Genomic DNA, 21,736 nt, shown 5'->3' with positions numbered 1-21,736 from the left:
AGTCAGGCAAAACCAAATTTAAAAGTCCAACCAAACGGGGCTGCAGCAGAATATCTCATTATGCATTTTTCCACGGCCTGTCCAACTCAATCCGTCCTCAAGATGGCATCCACTTTTTTTTGCACTTTCCCAGCCTCACCTCTGGCAGCTCTTTATCCTGTCACCTTTTCTGAACCTCGCCGCCCTTCCTCTGCCACACTCGATCTATTTCCGACCTTCCTCCTCCTCCACCTCATCACTCCCGGCAAAATACAGCCTTCCATTGAGCTGCTATGCTTCATTATTAAAATATGTATCGCCAAAAAACACCCTAGACAGAGGGGAATTTAATGTTATCAGAGTATGGAACTGGCTATAATATTTGGCAAAAGGAATGCATTAATTACATCAATGTAGAACTTTTGAGTTTAGGGATTTTTTTAGAGCCCCCACCTCCGATAGAAATAAGAAGAAGAATAAGGATCGCCAAATGTACATATGAGTCTGTTTGGAGATGGTATTTACATTCTGGCACCAAGCTACAAAGCGGTTGGCTGATGAAAACAAAAAACAAACAAAAACCTAGCGTGAAAAATCATTTTTGGCAACATTTGATCTTTCATGTTCCATGGCAACCATTCAACTTCAAGAGGCTTTTCTGTTAAAATAAAACTCAATTCTGATTCTATCCTGCTGGGTTTATCCTTTGGGTTTTGCCAGAGACAAAAATATGATTTATTAGTTTTTATTCTCTTCAAAATTCAGGTCATCACATATAAATTTGCGACCTATTTTTGAAACTCATCATTGATTAGGCTTATGGTAACAATTCACCTAGAAAGGCAGTTTATATTTGAAAAATCTTTTTCTCAGCCAGTTTCTTTAAAAAAATTGGATAAAATCATGAACAAATAGTCAGATTTAACACATTGTCTTTGACAATGATGGTTTTTCGATCCATTTTAACTGAAAAAAATGGGAGTAAATGAACAAATATATGTTCATATTTGAAATAACAATAGTATTTTTACATATACTCTCTCTAAAGACTATCTTTATGTACTGCTTCTCTCCAAATAGGATGCTGGAGTTTATCCAAGCCAACTATATATCTAAAATAAAATGTCTCTCATGTTTCCAGTTGACTCCAGTGGGCACGACCATCTTTTCAGGATTTTGGGCCAACAACGGTGCGATTGACATTGACGATGGCCCCAACGGACAGATAGAATACACCATCCAATACAACCCCAAAGATCCGGTATGTTTATCCCTAATTAACATCACAGTGTGTAATGACATTTCCTAAAATTCTTATTAAATAACCAGAATTTGAAGAATGCTATCTTTGTATGATATGAGTCTTACAGTGCCATATACTACATTTCAAGAAAGACAGAAGGACTAATTTTAGCCTGAAAAAGGAACAATTCAAGATCATGGATCACCTTGGTATTTTGTCCTATAATTATAGACTAAAACCTGAACTTCAACAGCTGTCCAAAGTTGACCACAAATAGAAACAGAATGAAGGCATTTATGTCTGAACAAACATAACATAAATTCCTTCATTTTCTAAACCGCTTATTCCTCACAAGGATCGTGGGGGGTGCTGGAGCCTATCCCAGCCAATTTCGACCACAAGGCGGGACACAACTTGAAATGGTGACCCTAACCAATCACAGAGCACTAGGAGACGAACAACCATTCATGCTTACACTCAACCCTTGGGCAATTTTGAGTGATCTGCATGGACCTGTATGGTTTTGGAATGTGGGAGGATACTGAAGTACCTTGCAAAAACCCATGCACGCCCATAGGGGGTCACAGGGGTGCTGTAGACAATTCCAACAGAGGACAACCTGAATCGGTGGCGACATGTTCGCAAGGCACATGGAGACAGACAACCATGCAGACTCGCTCATACTTATGGACAATTTAGAGTGTCCAATCAGACTACCAGGCATGTTTTTGGAATGTGGGATAAAACTGGAGTACCCAGGGGAAACCCACGCAGGCCCGAGGAGTACATGCAAACTCCACAGAGGTGGACTGACTTGGATTTGAACCCAGGACCTCAGAACTGTGAGGCCTACGTGCTAACCACGCATTCACTGGGCCATGATTGTTTCATTTTAATAGCATATTTACAGTTTGTGATTCACGGGGGCATTTCAGGGCAACGGAAACACAAAATAAATTGGTAAAAAAGTGCCCTCTGAATTGGGTGAGATGAAAATGTATAATCGGTTTTACACCTTTGACCTGTTTTATCAATAGAAATGCCTTTAGGCTATTATTTACTCATACTCATATAAAAGAAAAGCATTTTTGTCTACTTTTTTCTCGTGATATAATCATGCTAAGAATGACAGTCATTATCACCCTCAGTTTGTTTATGCCACCTTTCTGACCTGTGTTTCAAAAACAAAAATACAAAAATGACAGTTGTGAATTTTGCAGAATGACCTATCGGGCATATTTTGCTGATGATCGACTCCTTTCAACAAATGAAGTTGTTGTTTTTTTCTCTCTCTATCTCTCTTTGTATTTATTTGCCGCTAGCATTATTCCAAACTCCAGGGTGGCCAATTTTAGCCCTTTAGCACAAAAAACATTCAAATGAAAAATCTCTTGCCTATTGTTTCTGGTTTTGTGCTGATGCTACTTAACTCTTTCAGGGCCATTAATGATGAGAGATTTCCAATGGTCTGGCATCCAATCATCCCACTGCTGTGAATTTAAATGTGTTCATCACTATTAGACATCCAAATGCGTTTGAACAGGGTAGTCTGGCAGCAAATGAACATTCTACTGCTATCAATGACTGCCAATCAGTTTAAAAAGACGATTTGCCATATTATATTGTTTGTATATATGTATATATTCACTCTATATTAGTACTGTGCAATTGTTAGAATATTGCCATCACAACATGCGCAAAATTTTCATTGCAGCAATGATGCTAACACACAAATGTGTGGTATTTATTGCAGTATTACTGGAATCCAGAACAAAATACTTGTGAAAATATCTCCTTTTTATTAATTCTAAAGATAATATTTTCCTTTAATTGAACAATACTTAATGCATCCATTTCCCCCCCTTTTATAAATATAAAAACTGGATAAAATGGACTAGACTACCTTTTTTAATTGAATGTATTCTTTTAAATAAAGAAAAGTTATGATATTTTCTCCTCTTTTAAATAAATAAAATTTAAAAAAAAACTTTTTGGTTGAGTAAATGATCTGTACAATAATTAAATGTAAAAATCCATTATTTCTACATTTCTTTTGTTTGCTGCTTTATAATAATAATTAAAAAATACTTTTTTGGTTAATTAAATGATCTATAAAATAATTAAAGGTAAAAATCCATAATTTCCAAATTTCTTTTGTTTGCTCCTTTATAATAAAAACATATTTTTAAAATTGTTGCTCTTTAAAAACAAACAGAAGGTCCATTTTCAAATGGGTGAACCAAGAAAATGCTCATTTTTTGCCATTGATGACTTATATGACTATATAGGACATACAGTCTATGTCCATTCCAGTTCAAATGTATTGGCATAAAAAAAAAAACATTTTTTTTAATGTCTCAATATATTCTAATACATTTTTTTCAGACGGCCAACAAAACCTTCGACATCCCATTGACCTTGTTTGGCGCTGTGGTGCTGCGAGAACGTCTCAACTACGAGGAGATAACACGTTACCTGGTTGTCATCCAGGCCAATGTGAGTCGGGACTCTATTTTTATTCTAAATGGCTGCCCTGAGCCAATAAAAGAACCTTCTAGCTCGAGTGGGAATCAAGTTATGCAAATGAACCTTATCATAGCAACATTATTTACACAGTCTGGGACTATTTCTTCTCTGGAGGGAACCCTGAGCCCGTCCTTAATTATCACTAATGTCTTTGTTAATGCTTTTGTTTTCCTACTTTTTATTCGCCGTCTCTATGAATGTTTTATTTGCGAACAAATACATTTGATGATTCATCCGTGAAGGCTTTTGTCGAGACAGACCGACACCTTTAAAACTCTTCACCGGAGCAAATAAACATTTTATGTCCTAAAGGTGTTTTAACGAGGAAGACATTGGAGCAGGTTTATCGGGCCATCATCCATTAAATCTCTAATCTTCCATTAAACAAAAAAAAAAAAAGATTTCTCAAAGTAAGTTGCTACCCAAATAACAATTCATATGTTTCACTCTTTTTTTTTACGCTATGTCGTAAAAAAACCACTGTATTTGTTACATATACAAATATTATTTGTACAATGTAGCTAAAATTGTATGTAAAAACTTGCTGAAACTGTATTTGGTACAACTGCAAGTTAACTTTGGTATACTTAAAAGTTACTTTTACTACTAATCGATAGATTCTGGCAAAAGCAATTTGTAGTCTTGCCAAAAAAAAAAAAATCACTTTGACACTTAAAAATGTATTTTGGACAAATAAAATTAATTTGGTACAACTAAACTTTACATGCATCGCTAATGCATACTAACTATATTTAAGTTAAACTACCAAGGAATTAACTTTGGTACAAATAGCCACTAATTGATCATTTTTAGCAAAGATAATTCGCACTCCTACTACAGTTCCAACTGTATTTTGTGAAATTACAAGTTAAACGAATTAAAACCTTTAGTTCAATTCTATCCAAGATAATTCATACTCCATAACTATATTTGTTATGCAAAAACACTTTGTACAACTACAAGTTATTCTTTCTTCAACTGCAAACTTATTAATATTAAATGTTACAATTAAAGTAATTTTTCACACTACTAAAAGTTACCTGTACGAACTGTACCAAAAACAATTTGTAACTGTTGTAAAAATAATATTTGCAGCAGATACACATTTTATATTTGGTACAACAACAAGTTGCTATAACTATAACTGTATTGATGTGCACATGGGAATTTGATATGAATGTTTAAAGGTATAATATTCATTTTTATGCAGCAAATGAGTGAACTATAAATTTTTCATCCCTTTCACCAACCTTACACCCCAACATTATTCTGGTTCTTTGTCCTCCAGGATCGATCACCCAACCCGAGTGAGCGTCACACCGCCACCACCACGCTAACTGTAGACGTTCTGGATGGTGATGACTTGGGGCCCATGTTCTTACCATGCACCTTGGTGGGAAATACCCGCGACTGCAGTCCCATCACGTACAAGTCCAATGTTCTGGAGCTGACCGAACCGGTATGGACACTAAAAACACTTCTTTTGTGCTTTTCATTCTCAAACATTGGTTTCCAATTGAAGTGGGAGGAATGACACTCTTCCAGTTTGAATTGATTGAACGTCTACTATTGATAACCTTACAAAAGAAAACTTTTATAGACTTTTATGGAGTAGAAAATCAAATTTACAACAGGACGACGGCAATGACAGACATTGACAAAGGCGCCATGGTATAAAATCACTGTGAGAAAAACTAGCAGTGATTTCTTTTAACTTAGTAGCTGCCATTGACTGCGACAACTGTCTGATTCGAATGAACATTATTCTCCAGATCAAATGGATTGGACATATAGTAGTGGTATGTACTTTCAATTCACAGCAAGAGAAGAAAAATGGCACATGATTTATTGTGTCTTACCATCAATGTTATTAAAAGTGTTAACTAAAAGATCAAATTAAAAAAAAAGAAGAAAAAACAAAAAGGGGAAAGCCAGTGAACATTCTGTCTTAAAAAGCATTCATTTAAAAAAAAAAATTAACACCCTAATGTTAATATCTTTCTTCCTAAAATGATTATTGTTATGATTCCTTTTATCTAACACATTTCTCAAAAAACAATATCTTAGATCATTTAGTTTTTGATTCAATTTGCAGTTATATATTTTGTGGTTCTAGTTTTAAAAAGGATTAAAATAAACACAGTAAAAACCCAAAGCAACCTATTTTCTAGATAAAACAATTATTTAAGATTTTCAAAATAAAGTGTAACATCTAATTATTATCTGATTTCTACAGGCTTTGTTATGGACTACAGTATTTTTTTAAGTTAATTTTATTTTTACGGGAAACAAAGTTGATGCTAAGTTTTGGGACAGATCTGGCCCTGGGACTTTAGGTTTGACACCATACTCTAAATTCTTGAGAATTAAGTTTGAAGTCTTTAATTGCTTCGTGGGGGTTCTTCCATAGAGTCCTGAGCATTTTTCTGTGCACGATCCCCTATGAATATCTAGCCAGCATGTTCTATTTATGCAAATATTTCCGAATGCTTCAAAGTAGGATGAAAGGCAAAGAGGGGTGAAAGCAAGGCGATGAGGAGAGTTAAGGAGCAAAAACACTTTTACAGCCTTAATCAGACTAATAAAATATGACAACCCTGGCGTCTTTGAGCCAAAGTGCACACAAGCGCTAGTCGTGTCATTTAGGTATCCAATATTGGGTCACCTCATGGGCTGGCTCTCTTCAAACACACCGCCGAAATTCATGGCTGCAAGCGACAGCGAGATGAGTGAATAAGTTGAGTAAACAACTCGCGGTAATGTGTCACAATCATTGAGTACAAGCAGTCAAATAAGGATGCAATAAAGATACATGGCCAGTACTGCAGAACTCTTTGGCTTGTGAAAACTCGAGATAACTAAAATGCTGTAAATTTCAAGGTGCTTCTTGGTAGGTTAAATTTTTTTATATCACAATCATAACATGGCAAAATATATTCACTCCTTCATTTTCCGAATCGCTTATCCTTACAAGGGTGGCAGGGGGTGCTGGAGCTTATCCCAGATAACTATGGCCCCCAGGTGGGCGGCAACCCGAATTCGTGGCCGGCCAATTACAAGGCACAATAAGACCGACTAGCGTAATCGCTCACACTTATACCAAGGGGCAATTTATATGGTTCGACCTGTCTACTGTATAATTTTTTTGGATTGCGGGAGGAAACGAGAACACCCAGAGAAAACCCACACAAGCCCGGGAGACCATGCAAACTGCTCACAGTGCGGACCAACCTGAGATCAGGTTATGTAATTATTATCAAAAATAGAAACTGAGCTGTACATTGACCACTGTTAATCCTGGTAAAAGTTAAAATTACAGTCACGGGATGGAAAAAACACCTGATTGGACGTCTGTCGTCCTCAATAGCACTGAAAGAATAGTGCTCATATGAAAGCTTGCTTTTATAAAAACAGGACTTAACAAATATATGAATAAAAAACAAATAACACATTATTTTCAGGTGGGAAAAAGTCATACGTATATATTGGTGGTCGCACCTTCTTCCTGATGAAAAGGATAAGAGTAGCAATAACATTTTTTACAAGATTGAAATAGAAGTTATAGAACTATGGTATATGAAAAACCTATTAGACCAAGGGAAAATGAGAAAAATCAATTTCTAGTAAATAAACTCAGTCCAAAGAACAGAAATATAGACTAGTGGTAGAAAAAACGTTGTAACACATTTCTGCAATCGAACAGTGTGACGTTAAAAAATGATTTATCACAGGTGCAATATGCTGAGTCCTCAAATGTCAAGCGGGTGAGGCTGTCTATATTTACAAATATGCTTGAATGCATCACTCACGTACTCGGTAATATACCTTTGCGGTGATATAACATTTGCGGAAGACATTGAGCTACATTTTGATGTGTATATGTATGTTGCTGTGGCATAAGAAGTTTTGATGAGTAATGGCTGTAGTGGAAAATGAAATTGCATGAGGTGATGTTAAATATGCAAACAAGATGAAAGCAACAGCATTGCAGACAGGCATTACATCCAAGTACTTATTCACAATGATGAAAAAGCAGCCAGTACAGTAAAATCATTATCACATTGACTACCATAATCGATTATTCAATTAATCGTGGTATCCCTAGTTTACCTGTCATCATTGACATTAGACTTCAATCCATTCTCCCAGTCAAATTGGGTTAGACGTCTGTTGTTGGCAATGGCAGCCAAATGATTTTAATTTTTATATAACAATAGGAAACCAGAACTACTTTGCAAGGCGCTGCAAAGGTAAACTTGCCCTCCAGTCCCTGGCTTTGAACAAATCTTATTTTTGCACCAAAAGTCATAGTGACACAAATTAAAATAACTCATAGTCATATTTTATTCTTTGCGAAGAGTGCACACTGTTCAGCAAACATGCATATGGTTTTGTGTCCAGACTAAGGTGAACCCCCTCAATGTGACTCCGCCCATTCAAGCAGTGGATCAAGACAGGAACATCCAGCCTCCGTCGGATAGACCAGGAATTCTTTACTCCATACTTATCGGTGGGTAAAAAAAAAATTGATTGATGGTCATCCAATTCTTAGTGTACTATATCTAGCCTAACTTTGGCCACAAGATAGAAATAAGTAGAAATCTATTTCAACTTCAGAAAATATCTCAACAATGAGTTTCTTCATGCATGGACAGAAATTCACTAGATTTTAGTGATAACACCAATTTAAATTGAATGGTTTTCTTGTCATTATGCAAGTAGAATGAGATTCATAGGTTCACCATAAAATGCACACATAATAAATAGTCAACATAAGAAATTAGTCAACTTAAATAAGTAGTCAACATAAATAAGTAGTCAACATAAATAAGTAGTCAGCATAAATAAGTAGTCAGCATAAATAAGTAGACAGCATAAATAAGTAGACAGCATAAATAAGTAGTCAACATAAATAAGTAGACAACATAAATAAGTAGTCAACATGAATAAGTAGTCAACATGAATAAGTAGTTAACATGAATAAGTAGTCAACATGAATAAGTAGTCAACATGAATAGGTAGTCAACATGAATAAGTAGTCAACACGAATAAGTAGTCAACACGAATAAGTAGTCAACACGAATAAGTAGTCAACACGAATAAGTAGTCAACACGAATAAGTAGTCAACGTGAATAAGTAGTCAATGTGAATAAGTAGTCAACGTGAATAAGTAGTCAACATAAGCCATTAGTCAACATGAATAAGTAGTCAACATAAGCCATTAGTCAACAAATAGGTAGTCAACATAAGCCATTAGTCAACAAATAGGTAGTCAACATAAGCCATTAGTCAACAAATAGGTAGTCAACATAAGCCATTAGTCAACAAATAGGTAGTCAACATAAGCCATTAGTCAACAAATAGGTAGTCTACATAAGCCATTAGTCAACAAATATGTAGTCAACATAAGTAATTAGTCACTGACACAGCATAGGTCAGCATCCTCTCAATGACTTACTGCTCTGTGATCATCACCACCACCGTTGTGTCATCCGCAAATTTCACAATGATGTTCTCAGAGTACGCGAGTCTGGATTTTTGTGACTAGAGCGAGTAAAGTAGTGGACTCAGCACACAGCCTTAGGGCAAGCTAGTGTCGAGCATGTGGTCGGATGAGAGGTGTTGACCCAGCTTCACGTGCTGGACTTTGTTGACCAGAAACTCCTTAATCCAGGAGTAGGTGGAAGGTATGAGCTTCAGGTTGGCTAACTTGAGGATAAGAATGTCTGGTTTTATTGTGTTAAAGGCTGAGCTGTAGTCGATGAAGAGCAATCTGATATAGCTCCCTCTTTTCTTGACAAGTCTATATAGTGTATATGCCAATGTTAAACACATTGGATAGCTGCTTTAAAGTCAACAGTAGTAGTTCCAGACACTGACAAAATAGGTGAAATCCATTAGAAAGGTTAACATTCCTTGCCCAAGTCTTTTAAAATGTACTAACATGCCTGATACGGACTTTGTTTGCTTTTTCCACACTCCCCAAACTGCAACTAATCCCCGTCTGAGGCAGGATTAGGAGAGACAATGTCACAAATAAAACATGAGGGTGGATAGAAATACAAACTTTTGCAAGCTGGCAGCTACGCCCAGCTGCGGAGTGAATCAAATAACTTGTTTTATTGTTATTGGATGCTTGTTTATTTTAGTAGCAAGCAGAATGGTTATAGCAAAGTATGTGATTATTTGATTCAACACAAGCACAACTTTAGTGGCCAAACTTTTACAATCAGACAACAGCTCAAGTAGCTTTCTCACTTGAAATTTCCAATGAATATATTTATTTCTGATAGGACATCGATTTGAACTTCTTAGGGGTAAGGAATTAATAAATCTAAAATGTCAACAGAAGTCTATTTTATTTGGTTCAGTAACCAAAAAAATGGTGTCAGAATGATTATTGACGCAGTCGGAATAAATGTTTTTTTGGGACTACAGTGGGAAATAAGTGAAATAAATGGAATTGTGGCAAAAACACGAGTCACAGCTGGATATTGGAATCAGAGTGCTGTTCTCGCTCTTCCAGTTCAAGACATTCTTCATGTCATGCATATTGATGTCAATGGATTTTTACTTGGAGCGGAAGACAATACATTTCCAACATAGTTTCTGGAGCAACCAAGCAGTGTTGAAAAGTTGCGGAAAAGGAAAAACAAAGCTTTTTGGACAAGTCCCGATTTTTTTACTTGCTCTTTTGCAAACTTTTAAATTCCTCAAAAAAGTATGCGTCAAACCCCTTAGTTTTGAGTCCATAGTCAACATTCCCAAACCCACAACAACAGAAATTGCATATTGGTTCCCATTTACTTTCTACTTGAGCCCCTTAAAAGACTATTCATATTTTTTTACCCAAAACCTCCCACTAAATCCCATTGACACATTTAAATACAAGGCTCACATGTTTAACATGTTTAAATTTCCCAAATACGAGATGAAATTAAGTTCTAACCTAACCAAACCTCATTTATTCACACCATTCATATTTCCACACATTTCTATAACAATTGATATTTGCTACATGTTGATACTTTCAACCAAAAGGTCATGATTTAGTTTTTTAGCAATCAGTGCAATTTCAACACAATTACTCCTACTTCCCTTTTTATTTAATTTTCCAAGTGAATCATTTCTACAATTTAATGTTTTGCAATGAACTAGAAAATATTAAGATCTAAAATATAGTACAAATACCATTATTTGGTGCTATGCAAAACGTTGAATAAAAAATCACATTTTAACTTGTTTCTTTACAATTTACAAAACTTCTATTACACTTAAATTTGATCTCAATTGATATTAACCTTTCATATTATTTTCCTAACGCTATCAAGAATAAAAAAAATCTAATAAAAGCGCCAAAAGAAAGTATTCATTTTCCCCTATTTTGCATTTGGACACTCTAAATGTGTCTTGAAACAATTTGAACATTTAAAGAAGCTGTGCTCCTTTAAAGCTATTAGACAGTAAACAGAACAAGTCCGCAGCTCAACTGGGAATCGTCCTCTTTTGGAGGGCAGCGTCCCTAATTTGGAGCCGCTCCAATAAATACTGGCCGAATGTGATTGCGCACGTGCTTCCATCGCTTGATTTCCCTGCAGAGTAATGCAGCATTCCAAAGTACTGCATCCGCCTTGAGAGTGTGCTCATCCCCACCTGTGGATAGCCGCATTAAGCTCTCCCTATTGCTTGAGCACAGAGACACCCGCCAGGATGAACATTTATTGATTTTTAAACCAATTACCGACCCCCCCTCCTGCTCTCCAACATTACAAAGTCCCACTTATGTTCATATTTCCCTTTTTGCAGGCAAACCCGAGTCATATGCAGAATATTTCACCTTGAACAGAACCACCGCTGAGCTACTGCTGCTGAAACCCATTGACAGAGAGCTGCATCAGAAATTTGACCTGGTTGTTAAGGTGAGAAGTCTCCCCAACACCTACTGTAAGTTCCTTAGGTGATCTGTAAACTCTAATAATAACTAGTTTATTAATTTTATCCATTTTGAATTGTGATGAAATCCACAACATTTCTAGTGAAGTAAATGCATTTTCTTCCCTTTCATTTTTCCTAATTTGCTTTTAATTGGTAGACGTTCAATCATGTGGTTCATTCCATTCTTCATTTAATTCTTAAAAATGAAATGTCCAATCTAATTGAACCAAGAGATTGCATGCCCATTGACGTACTTGCGATTATTTGCAATGCTGGTCGTACAATCAAATGGCAACTTCTAAAGCATAGTACGAAAAAAGCTAATTCATTCATTCGTTTTCTGAACCGCTTTATCCTCACAAGGGGGTGTGCTGGTGTGTAACCCATCTGACGTCTAGGACGAGGCAGGTGACACCCTCAATTGGTGGCCAGCCAATCACAGGGCACTGTTTTGTTCATTTTGTTTTTTTTTACTTTGGGAAGGGAATGAACCACATTCCTACCGACAAATCATGTGGCTACTCGTGTCCAATTTAGCAATTTCCTTGGTGCATGGCTTCACCATTCTAGACGTTTGCAGTTTATTGATAATTTTCGACTTCTTCAGTTTGTCAAGTTTTATGGCAGGTGGCGATCTCAAAAAAACTCAACAAACGCATTAGACTATAGATTAGGGGTAGGGAACCTATGGCTCGGGAGCCATATATGGCTCTTTCCATGGGTACATATGGCTCTCCACTAACTTGAGAGGTAAAATATGCAAATCACTGGTCAGAGAACTGAGTCCCGAACGCACCAATAGTAGCGACACTGGCGTTGACCTACCTCTAGCACCACTTTAATCATAATTTTGCATAATCTCATTGATACTGATTGATTAGCAACAGCATTACAATGTTGTCAAAATAATTCAGAGACTTTTTGTACTTTAAAAGTGGTGGAATAGCAAAAAAAAATCACACATTTTCTAATATTTGTACTTTTCAATTCTGAGAATGGCTCTCAAGAAATAACATTATAAAATGTGAATTGTTTAAGTCTCTCTCTGTCAAAAAGGTTCCAGACCCCTGCTATAGATGATCCGAGAAATTGTCGGAGATTCCTCGCTTAATGACTATGCTAAAACATACAATTGGTTAATAGTCGCTTGGAGGCCATAGTTTGCGAAAAAACAATTAATCCCACGATGTCCGTGGGGTTAATCCCACTGATGTTCACGTAATCAAATAACACATTTAAATTCAATTAGTACATAGCAGACTCCAATTATATTCCAACACATTTCATTGCACGATTGCACTGCAATTAATGATTATAAACCCAATCATCCAATTGCTTCCAGCCCTTCTCAGTCTACTTCGTCAATGGTAGTTACACACCATGATTCACCTAAAAAAATGCTGATATTTGTTTCCATATGTGATTTAAGGCGGAGCAAGACAACGGTCACCCGTTGCCAGCTTTTGCCAGCCTCCACATTGAGGTCCTGGATGAGAACAACCAGGCACCACACTTCCTGGGAAGACGTTACCATGGTTATGTAATGGAGGGCTCACCGGTAGGCACCACCGTGTCCACCGACGCCAGCATGTCGGACCCCTTAGCAATCGTTGCTCTTGATAACGACGTTGAAGAGGTGAGATTTTTGTCTTCTTTTGTGGTTGTTTTATTCCGAATACCATTCTCAACAATGTATTCATAAACTGGGAGAACTGGTAGTAAATTGATAAAATATTTTTAGATAATAAAGATTTTAAAGATTTAAACATTTAAAGATCATCTTCCTTGCCTAGATCCTTCTAAGATAGCCTATTACCTGCTGCTGATTAGGTGATAGGACAGCTTAGGAGGATCTAGGCAAGGAAGATGATCTTTAAAACCTCCAGACTACTGAGGGATTGTGCGGTGACCTCAGTCTGAGTCCGTATAAGGTCCCCATCTTGTGGACTTCCTGTGTGTGGCTCCAGTTTTTGTAACTAGGTCTACAATGTCTTGTGTGTCTTGTCTGTTTTGCTACTGCAACCAAGACATTTCCCAAATATGGGATGAAATAAAGTTCTAACTCAAGCTAAAATGCATTGGAAATCCACTGAGGTAAAAAGAATATCAGTCCAGGTTGTAAGCAGAATGGATGGTTTGAAATTACAGCAGGAAATGTCAAAAGTTGATGTCCAATTACTTCTGGCAATTCCATTGTTTATTTTGGGTCAAATTTGAGTATTTTCCTGTTGTTTCTTTTTAAAAATTATGATCCGCTCTACACATAAATATTTTTAGTGTATCCGAGTTGAACGTCAATAGGAATGAAAGAAGTTGTTGGAATGGATTTCCAATAAAGTTGAGTTATTCTCATTTTATTTTGGAGGAGTGCAGTTGAACGGCTACTATTGAAACCTGAGGATTTTTACAAACTGCACTTTTTTTGCCCTTTGAGAAGAATTACAATTGTGGAAGCATTGCAAAAGCATATGACGTGCCTCTCACCCATAGAATGACCTGCTGTTTCATTATCAGTGATGCGTTTGCTTCGCCCCTCGGCCCCAGAACAATTTTGTACGCGTTATTTTTTGGAATGTTTGAGCCTTGTGATATATGTTGTCTTGTTTTAAATATTGCTTACCAATGGCTTGCGTCCAGCATTAAACAGCAACAATGACAACGGCTTTTATACCTTTTAGTTACGACTCAATATTCACACTGGCTCCTTCGGGAAAATGATCACACCTCTGACCTTATCTGGAATGGAAAAACGCGCGTGGACGCACAAGCATATTGGATGAATTTTTACGCAAGAAGAAAATTCAATAGCTCCTCTGAGGATTTTTAGATGAACTCAAAGTCCATATCCACTCGTAATTGCATGAGCCGTATAATAATGGAGTTGATCCACTCTTGATTATTCAAGTCCTGTCCTCACTTGCTAATTCATCAAGAATCCAATCTGAATATGATACTCAGATTCATGTCGTTCATCAGTGGGTTCTGCGATGAAAAGTTGGTTAACGCCTTATTGCCTGAATTCAAATGATACAAGTATACATTAAAAAATATTGGAGGAACACGTACTACATTTATTGGACTTTAAGTCGCACTTTTTTTCATATTTTAGCTGGGCCTGGGACTTAAATATGTCATATCTTTTTTTACTCTGAACCCCAAAAGCTTGTTATACGTTGTTTGTTTAGGCCATAATTACATTTAAAAAAATAAAAACCTGTGCATTCTTTGGCTAGTATGAAAATTATATTATTAAAAATAATAATATAGACATTTAAAAGAAAGCTACATTTAAAAGACATAATTGATATAGATGAATGAAATAAAGATGACAGTAAATTTGATGAAGTCAAAGTCAGGCTAAAAGAAATCCATTTTGTACAAATATTTAGTTGGATTAAGATTGACTGATCATTCTTTCCTGATAGTCAATTTCTGTCTTATTAGAGTCGAGATCCTCAACTGGTGCTGTCAGTGGACCGGTATTCCAATGTGTTTGCTGTGACGACTGGCGGAATCACAAGATACCTGACCCTGGTGCAGCCATTGGATCGAGAGGAACAGGACTCGTATAACTTCACAGTAAGCCCAGCAATGTCGTAAAGTATGCAATATCTAAGCAGATGTACAAGCTTTATTCTTGTTTTTTTTTCATGGCAACATGCTCGCAACATAACATAAACAAATTTAAATTAACTTGGATTACGATGCAGACACTCTAAAAAATAAATTTAATCTAACCTTACACAAAACTTAATTCTAATTTTCTTTTAAATTTTGATAACTTTCTTCTTGGCTCAATTGCCCCGCCTCCACTCTGACTTCGAGGGTTGTTTGCTTTTGTCTTCCCTACAAAATATTCCCAAAATGATGCACACAAATCTCCTCATAATAGGATAACGCACGACCACTTGCCAACGAGAAGTAGTATATACTCCTCTCATATTAGCAATCGCTCCGCCATTCGCACTGACTAACAGGGAAAAAAACATGCAAAAAAAAAAACACTGTGGTTGTAGAGAGACAATACGCGAGGGAGTAGCGACCAGAAAGATATGCTCGTATATCAAAATTCGTCTAACGGGAAAAAAAACACTCAAAAAAATGCAACGCTCCGCCCAGTGCTCGTGAAGACTTTTACCACAGAGGCATTAGACGAGGGAGTTGCAGGGAGAGAGACAGTGCCCATGATGTTCTCATGACCAGCCTCTTGGTCCGCTGTCAAATCGCATATCAAAATTTGTCTCGTATCTCAAGTTTAATATTTGTGCAAAGTTTTACTCGTATCTCAAATTGCTCTAATGTCGGGGCACTAGTATGTTGAGGTACCACTGTGCATCCTCATAAGGGTTGGCTGCAGCACCCTGACCAAGATACCTACAATGAATGAAATGAATGAATAATTTATGAAAGCTCCTTTGCCGCCATTCAATTTGACGGGAAACCCTCACAGTCAAATTGGATTAGAAATATTAAATTACAGATTCCACTATCTAACATAATTTTTTGAGTATTTATTTTAATTTTTTTTTTTAACTGATAAGTGTAAGAGCCATATAACATTCATTATGTCTTAAATTAGATTGAACTTGCTCCAGTTGGTCTTAATTTCCTCACACTGTCTTTTTAAAATTGCCTTTAAAAAGTTTTTGATATTATTCAAGGATTAATTGTTTTATTTGGATTCCACGATCGATGCTAACCATGTAACTCCATCAGTGTCCCTCATTATTTAAAAGTATAAGAGTTGAGTCAGCTTATGTCTAGCATTTAAAAGTACTTTCAATGCACACAAGCTTCTTTTGTTGTTGCTGTCATCTTGTTGGCTCTCGCCGCAATCTCATTTCAGCATGTCTCCACTGATGGGGGCATGCCGAGGCTGCCTTGTCGCCACATAATATAGATCCCAGTCGCAAGTGCGGTCGGTCGCCACGTGTTGAACGAGGACGGTGTGTGCACGTGATAGGAATTGAGTGCCTTGTCCTTGAGAGCCCATGTATATATTTGATGTCTCAAAATAGAATGCCAAAATATTGATTGGATAGAATCAGTACTTTAAAGCAGGAGTGTCAAACCCAATAGTGTTGTGATGATTTTTTTCCCCATATAAATATTAAACTCATTTGGCTGCCACTGACGAGTTCGTGCTCGGCGTCCAACTGTGATGTTGGATGAATCTTTTGAGGATATTGCTGACCTCCTAATAATCAATACCTTATTTTATAACCTCAAAAAAGGCCAAACTCTCATTTATCGTATTCATTTTTAGTCATCCATACCCCGCATCCTCGCAGTGGACTTGGGGTAAAAGGCAAACTACACTCTTGTCATTTTATTCCATTGCATTTCCTGTTTTTCTTCAGGAAAGAACCTTAAAGTTTACTTTTTTATTCATTTTCCTTGGAAAAACATTCAAAAGTACAGTGGTACCTCAAGTTACGAGCTCAATGCGTTCCGGGACTGAGCTCGTATGTCGATTTACTCGTAACTCAAATGGAAGTTTCCCATAGAAATGAACTCAAAACAAATTAATTCTTTCCAACCCTCTGAAAAAACACCTAAAACAGGATATTGGATTGGAAAAATATTTGTTTTTGTTCGAATTCGCCATCTATTAACAAAGTAATAAATAACTAGCGGTTTAATAGTACTAAAATGTTTTAATAGTACTATGAGCAGCCTCTCGCATACGCTGTATGCTCATATCAAAATTTGTCTCGTATCTCAAGATAAATATTTGCCAGAAATTTTACTTGTGTCTCAAATTGCTCGTATGTCTGGGCACTCGTGTGTCGAGGTTCCACTGTATTAGATTATATTTTTTAAAATGAAATCAAATAATCTACATAAGAAATTGTTCTGATCCAGATTAGTTGGTAACGCAGTCATGATTACTAGCATCTATGCGGGGAAATAAAATGAAACAAACTATTTTAATCGTAGCTTCAGGCATCGGACGGCGTCCAGCAAAGCACCCCAGTGGATGTCACCATAACAGTGTTGGATGCCAATGACAACAGTCCAACGTTTGCCAACGTCTCCTATAACGTCCAACTCTATACTGATATGATGGCTGGAGAAAGAGTATTGCAGGTATGTTCGTAATAATTCATAATTGTGTTCATTCTTTTGTGGGTATGAAATGTGCGGAAATGTGTTTTTGCAGCTGTCAGCAGTAGATGAAGATGAGGGGCCGAATGGCCAGGTGGTCTATCGGATCTTGGCGGGGGATCAAGGACACTTTCGGATTGGAAATAGGTAGGGTTATGTCTCAGTAATGGGAGAGGCTGACTGAGAGTGAATGATCACGTTAAAATGGGTTGTAGTTGTCTTTCGTAGAGGCGGAAATCCGCCACCTTGTGGTGGTAGAGATAAGGTTATTCCATTCGCTGGAAACCTCTCACCTTTCATTTACCTCCAATGTGCTTAGTTTTAAAGTACTGTTGCAGATGCTTTGCACCAGCACTTTTTTGTTCATTATTGCAATAAGTTATTGTACTTTAATCTTCTTCAAATATATTTAAAATGAATACTTTAGTATATATAGTATATATATATATATATATATATATATATATATATATATATATATATATATATATATATATATATATATATATATATATATATATATATATATATATATATATATATATATATATATATATATATATATATATATATATGCAATCAATGAAAACAGGTGGATTTACGTTAACTGAATTTAGCACCTCAACAACATGTAAAGTTGTATTAAAAACATCTTAAAATTTTGTTTTTGCTATGAGTTGCCAAGTAGTTGGTAAAATAACTTTTAATTGTACCAAAGTTAAGGTGTACTAGTACTTACTATATGTATTATTTTTGCTTCTATTACAATTCAATTTGCTACATGCGATCAACTAAGAAAAAAACACTCCGCCCAGTGTCATAGCATCAGTGTATTAGCGGTATAATTAACATTATAGGTACCTAGAGATGTTCAAGAGGCCATAAATTTTAACAAACTATAACTTAGTGATTTTAGCTCCGAATGGAAACAGTGATTTTTAAAATTTTGGAGCACAACAAAGACCCCAAAATTTAAAAAAAGGACAAATCTAAGCGCATAACTCAAATAATTCCTAAGTTTGGTAACTGGGTCGGGAATAGAGGCTTTCTTGAACATTAATGAATTTTTATTCAATTTTTTTACCAGCTCGGGCATCATTAGCGTGGCCCCAGGCGTGGGCCTTTCCATTGGTCGGAACTACGCCTTGACAGTGGAAGCCATGGACAACGGAGCAGAGCCCCACAGAAGGTAACAGGACTTTTGTTACCCATTCAACACGCAATCTACTCTATTTTTCTTTGTTTCCGTTGCGCGACACGTCATCCATTTTCCCTTTGGTCAAAATGTTATGACTTATCGATGTTTGTTGGACAAGGGTGAGAAAAATATTTCGGCCTTGAAAGAAAAATGGGTAAAGAAAGAGAAATGAAGCCAAGTCCCGGAACCAATGGTAATAAAAAGGAGACATGCTTTTAGGTACCTTCTGCTTTGGGGTCATTGTGGAAAAAACTCTGCCGTACGGAGGAAGAATATAAAGAAAAAATTGGCTAAAGTCTGAGACGGCGAGGTTATTCTTTTTCTATTCCTTTTCCTTTTAATTCCAATGATATGAAATATCAGGGGAACTTATTAATCAACCCTTATTAATTAACTCTAATGAATTCATGTTCTGTCTAAAAAAACATGCCATAGTGATGATTAATGGTAAAGCTTACGTTTATGCTTATGTGCAGAATTTTATACATATAAGCATATTAATTCAAACAATTTTAAATTTTTAGATCTCTTTGCTGCAGATATTATTTCATGAAAATGCAATTCATCTTTGCGTACACTTACAAGTTGCGTTCATAACTAAGAGATAACTTATATCAATTTTTTGTACATTTTCCACTGGTGCAAAATTTGGTCAACTTATACTTAAGCAAGTACCGTATTTTCACGACTATAAGGCGCACCGCATTATAAGGCGCACCCTCAATGAATGACATTTTTTCCCATGTATATGGCGCACCACATTATAAGGCGCACCCTCAATGAATGACATTTTTTTCCATATATAAGGCGCACTGTATTATAAGGCGCACTGTCTATTTTGGAGAAAATTTAAGACTTAAGTGCGCCTTATAGTCGTGAAAAAACGGTAAATGCTATTTATTTGGTAAGCTAAAATTTGCTTTTACAAGTAATAAGTAACGTGTAATTATGGGTTTATTTCTGAAAGTGTGTCAGCCTTAGACGTCCAATCCATTTGAAGTGGGAGGGATGGCAGTGAATTAAAGAAAATTCATTCACCCTTCCCCTTTAAATGGATAGGACATCTAGTGATAAACTCAATTAAAATTCACAGCAGAAAGATATAGAGATTCTTGATTGAGCATTTATCATTAGTGAAAAAATTAACATATTTTACGATAATTTTTACGATGGCTTTCAAGTGATTTGTTAGATCTTCTATTACTATCTTTTTAGTTTTAAACTTTAAAGATGATTGCATTTTACTGGTGCTTCTATCATTTTCTTTTCTTCTTTTTTTTATTTTTTATTTTTTATCCGAAAGATACAATTCTAGTGCAATTCTGTCGCAGCTGCAGAGTTTGACAAGAATGCGTTACGCTGACGCTGTTTGAAGAGCGTCGACCTTCTTTCCTCCTCGTTCTGCTCGTGTTCTCGTCATCTATTATAGACGCACCGCAGGGGGAATAGAAACACTAGCTACTATCAAAATAAGTACCAAAGCACAACATGTGCAAATCAAGCAACCACACTTGTTTGCTGACACTCAGTGTGCCATAACTGAGACTTCATCGTTCAGTTGAATGGAAAAAGAGGCTCAAAACTTTTAAACAAAGGTAGAGCATTGAACACTGAACCTCAAAGTGTGAGGCCAAATTTCTGACCACTAATTCACGTTACCCCAAGCGAATACTTTGATACTTCCTCGTTTATATTTTTAAGTTTACTATTTATTTATTAATATATTTTAATTCATCTTCCACATATGTTATTATTCCAAATGTTTTTATGTTTTATGATTTTTCCTTTTTTCATTTCTAATTTGTAATTTTCTCATTTGATTTTTCTATAGTTAGTATATTTTTTTCTATTACCGTTTTTATGTACTCGTGTATGTATTCATACACAAGTTTTTTCAATGTATTTTTGTTAAATGTACATTTGGGGATTAAGGGTTTGAAAAATTACAATTATTGATTTAAAAGGGGGAAAATCAGCAAATTTAACATACATCTATACTTTTCACTTTAATTTGATCCTAAAACAGAAAGTTGGTACTCATGATTTACTTTTTCGGGCTGCACAAAATGATGTGGCGGGCCAGATTTGGCCCCCGGGCTGCCACTTTGACACCCATGCCTTAGGATGTAGGAGGAATTTGGAGTAGAGAGAATACCCACACAGGGAACTTGCTTAGGAAGGTCAAAAGCCACTCCTGATCGAACCCTTGATCTTAGAACTTTGAGGCGGTCATCTTACAAAAAACATAAACATTAGATTTTAATAAGTAAAGTTTATAGTGATTATTGTTGTTGGTTTTTGCCTGTTATGCTGCCATTGACAGGGTTTGATGTCCAATCCATATTGGATGGTTAGTGGCGTCAGTGACATTTATGAATTTAAAGAATGCCTTCTGAAGGGTTATTAGAAGGGAATTTTTTTTTCTGGAATGTATTTTGACACTAGGAATTTTTGCCAGCTATGGGGCCTCCCGATCAATACAGTGCAGATATAGGTGGTATCAGCGAAAGATTGCCCCTATATTTCCCCAGACACATGCCCTGTTTATCTCTGGAAACATAACCCATGCGGGAAATCAATATCCATCTCTGCTTGTTGATTTGTCATAGGTCAAAACCTAAAATGAGTCATGTGTCCCTTTGCTGTGGGTCTCTAACAAGATCTGATTTTTTACAGACGTGTAGTTTTATCTTATTGTATGTGAATATGTATTGATAATGGTTAGCTCATTCACTGACACTGATGG

General features: G+C 36.3%; 1 protein-coding gene across 1 annotated transcript in view; it reads left to right on the top strand.

Moving 5' to 3' along the window:
* LOC144211474 (protocadherin-15-like) overlaps nt 1-21,736 on the top strand; it is a 97,916-nt gene that overhangs the window by 25,542 nt on the left and 50,638 nt on the right. The window contains exons 7-16 of the mRNA XM_077738766.1: nt 1,121-1,240; nt 3,608-3,718; nt 5,037-5,207; nt 8,150-8,258; nt 11,556-11,668; nt 13,114-13,320; nt 15,129-15,263; nt 17,625-17,774; nt 17,848-17,939; nt 18,880-18,981. Coding sequence (XP_077594892.1) covers nt 1,121-1,240; nt 3,608-3,718; nt 5,037-5,207; nt 8,150-8,258; nt 11,556-11,668; nt 13,114-13,320; nt 15,129-15,263; nt 17,625-17,774; nt 17,848-17,939; nt 18,880-18,981 — 1,310 coding nt within the window. The remainder of the gene's footprint in view (nt 1-1,120; nt 1,241-3,607; nt 3,719-5,036; nt 5,208-8,149; nt 8,259-11,555; nt 11,669-13,113; nt 13,321-15,128; nt 15,264-17,624; nt 17,775-17,847; nt 17,940-18,879; nt 18,982-21,736) is intronic.

Source organism: Stigmatopora nigra, chromosome 18 (genome assembly GCF_051989575.1).
Source record: "Stigmatopora nigra isolate UIUO_SnigA chromosome 18, RoL_Snig_1.1, whole genome shotgun sequence".
Taxonomy (NCBI): Eukaryota; Metazoa; Chordata; class Actinopteri; order Syngnathiformes; family Syngnathidae; genus Stigmatopora; species Stigmatopora nigra.
Note: the sequence above shows the minus strand (reverse complement) of the source record. Positions and strands in the feature narration are given on the sequence as shown.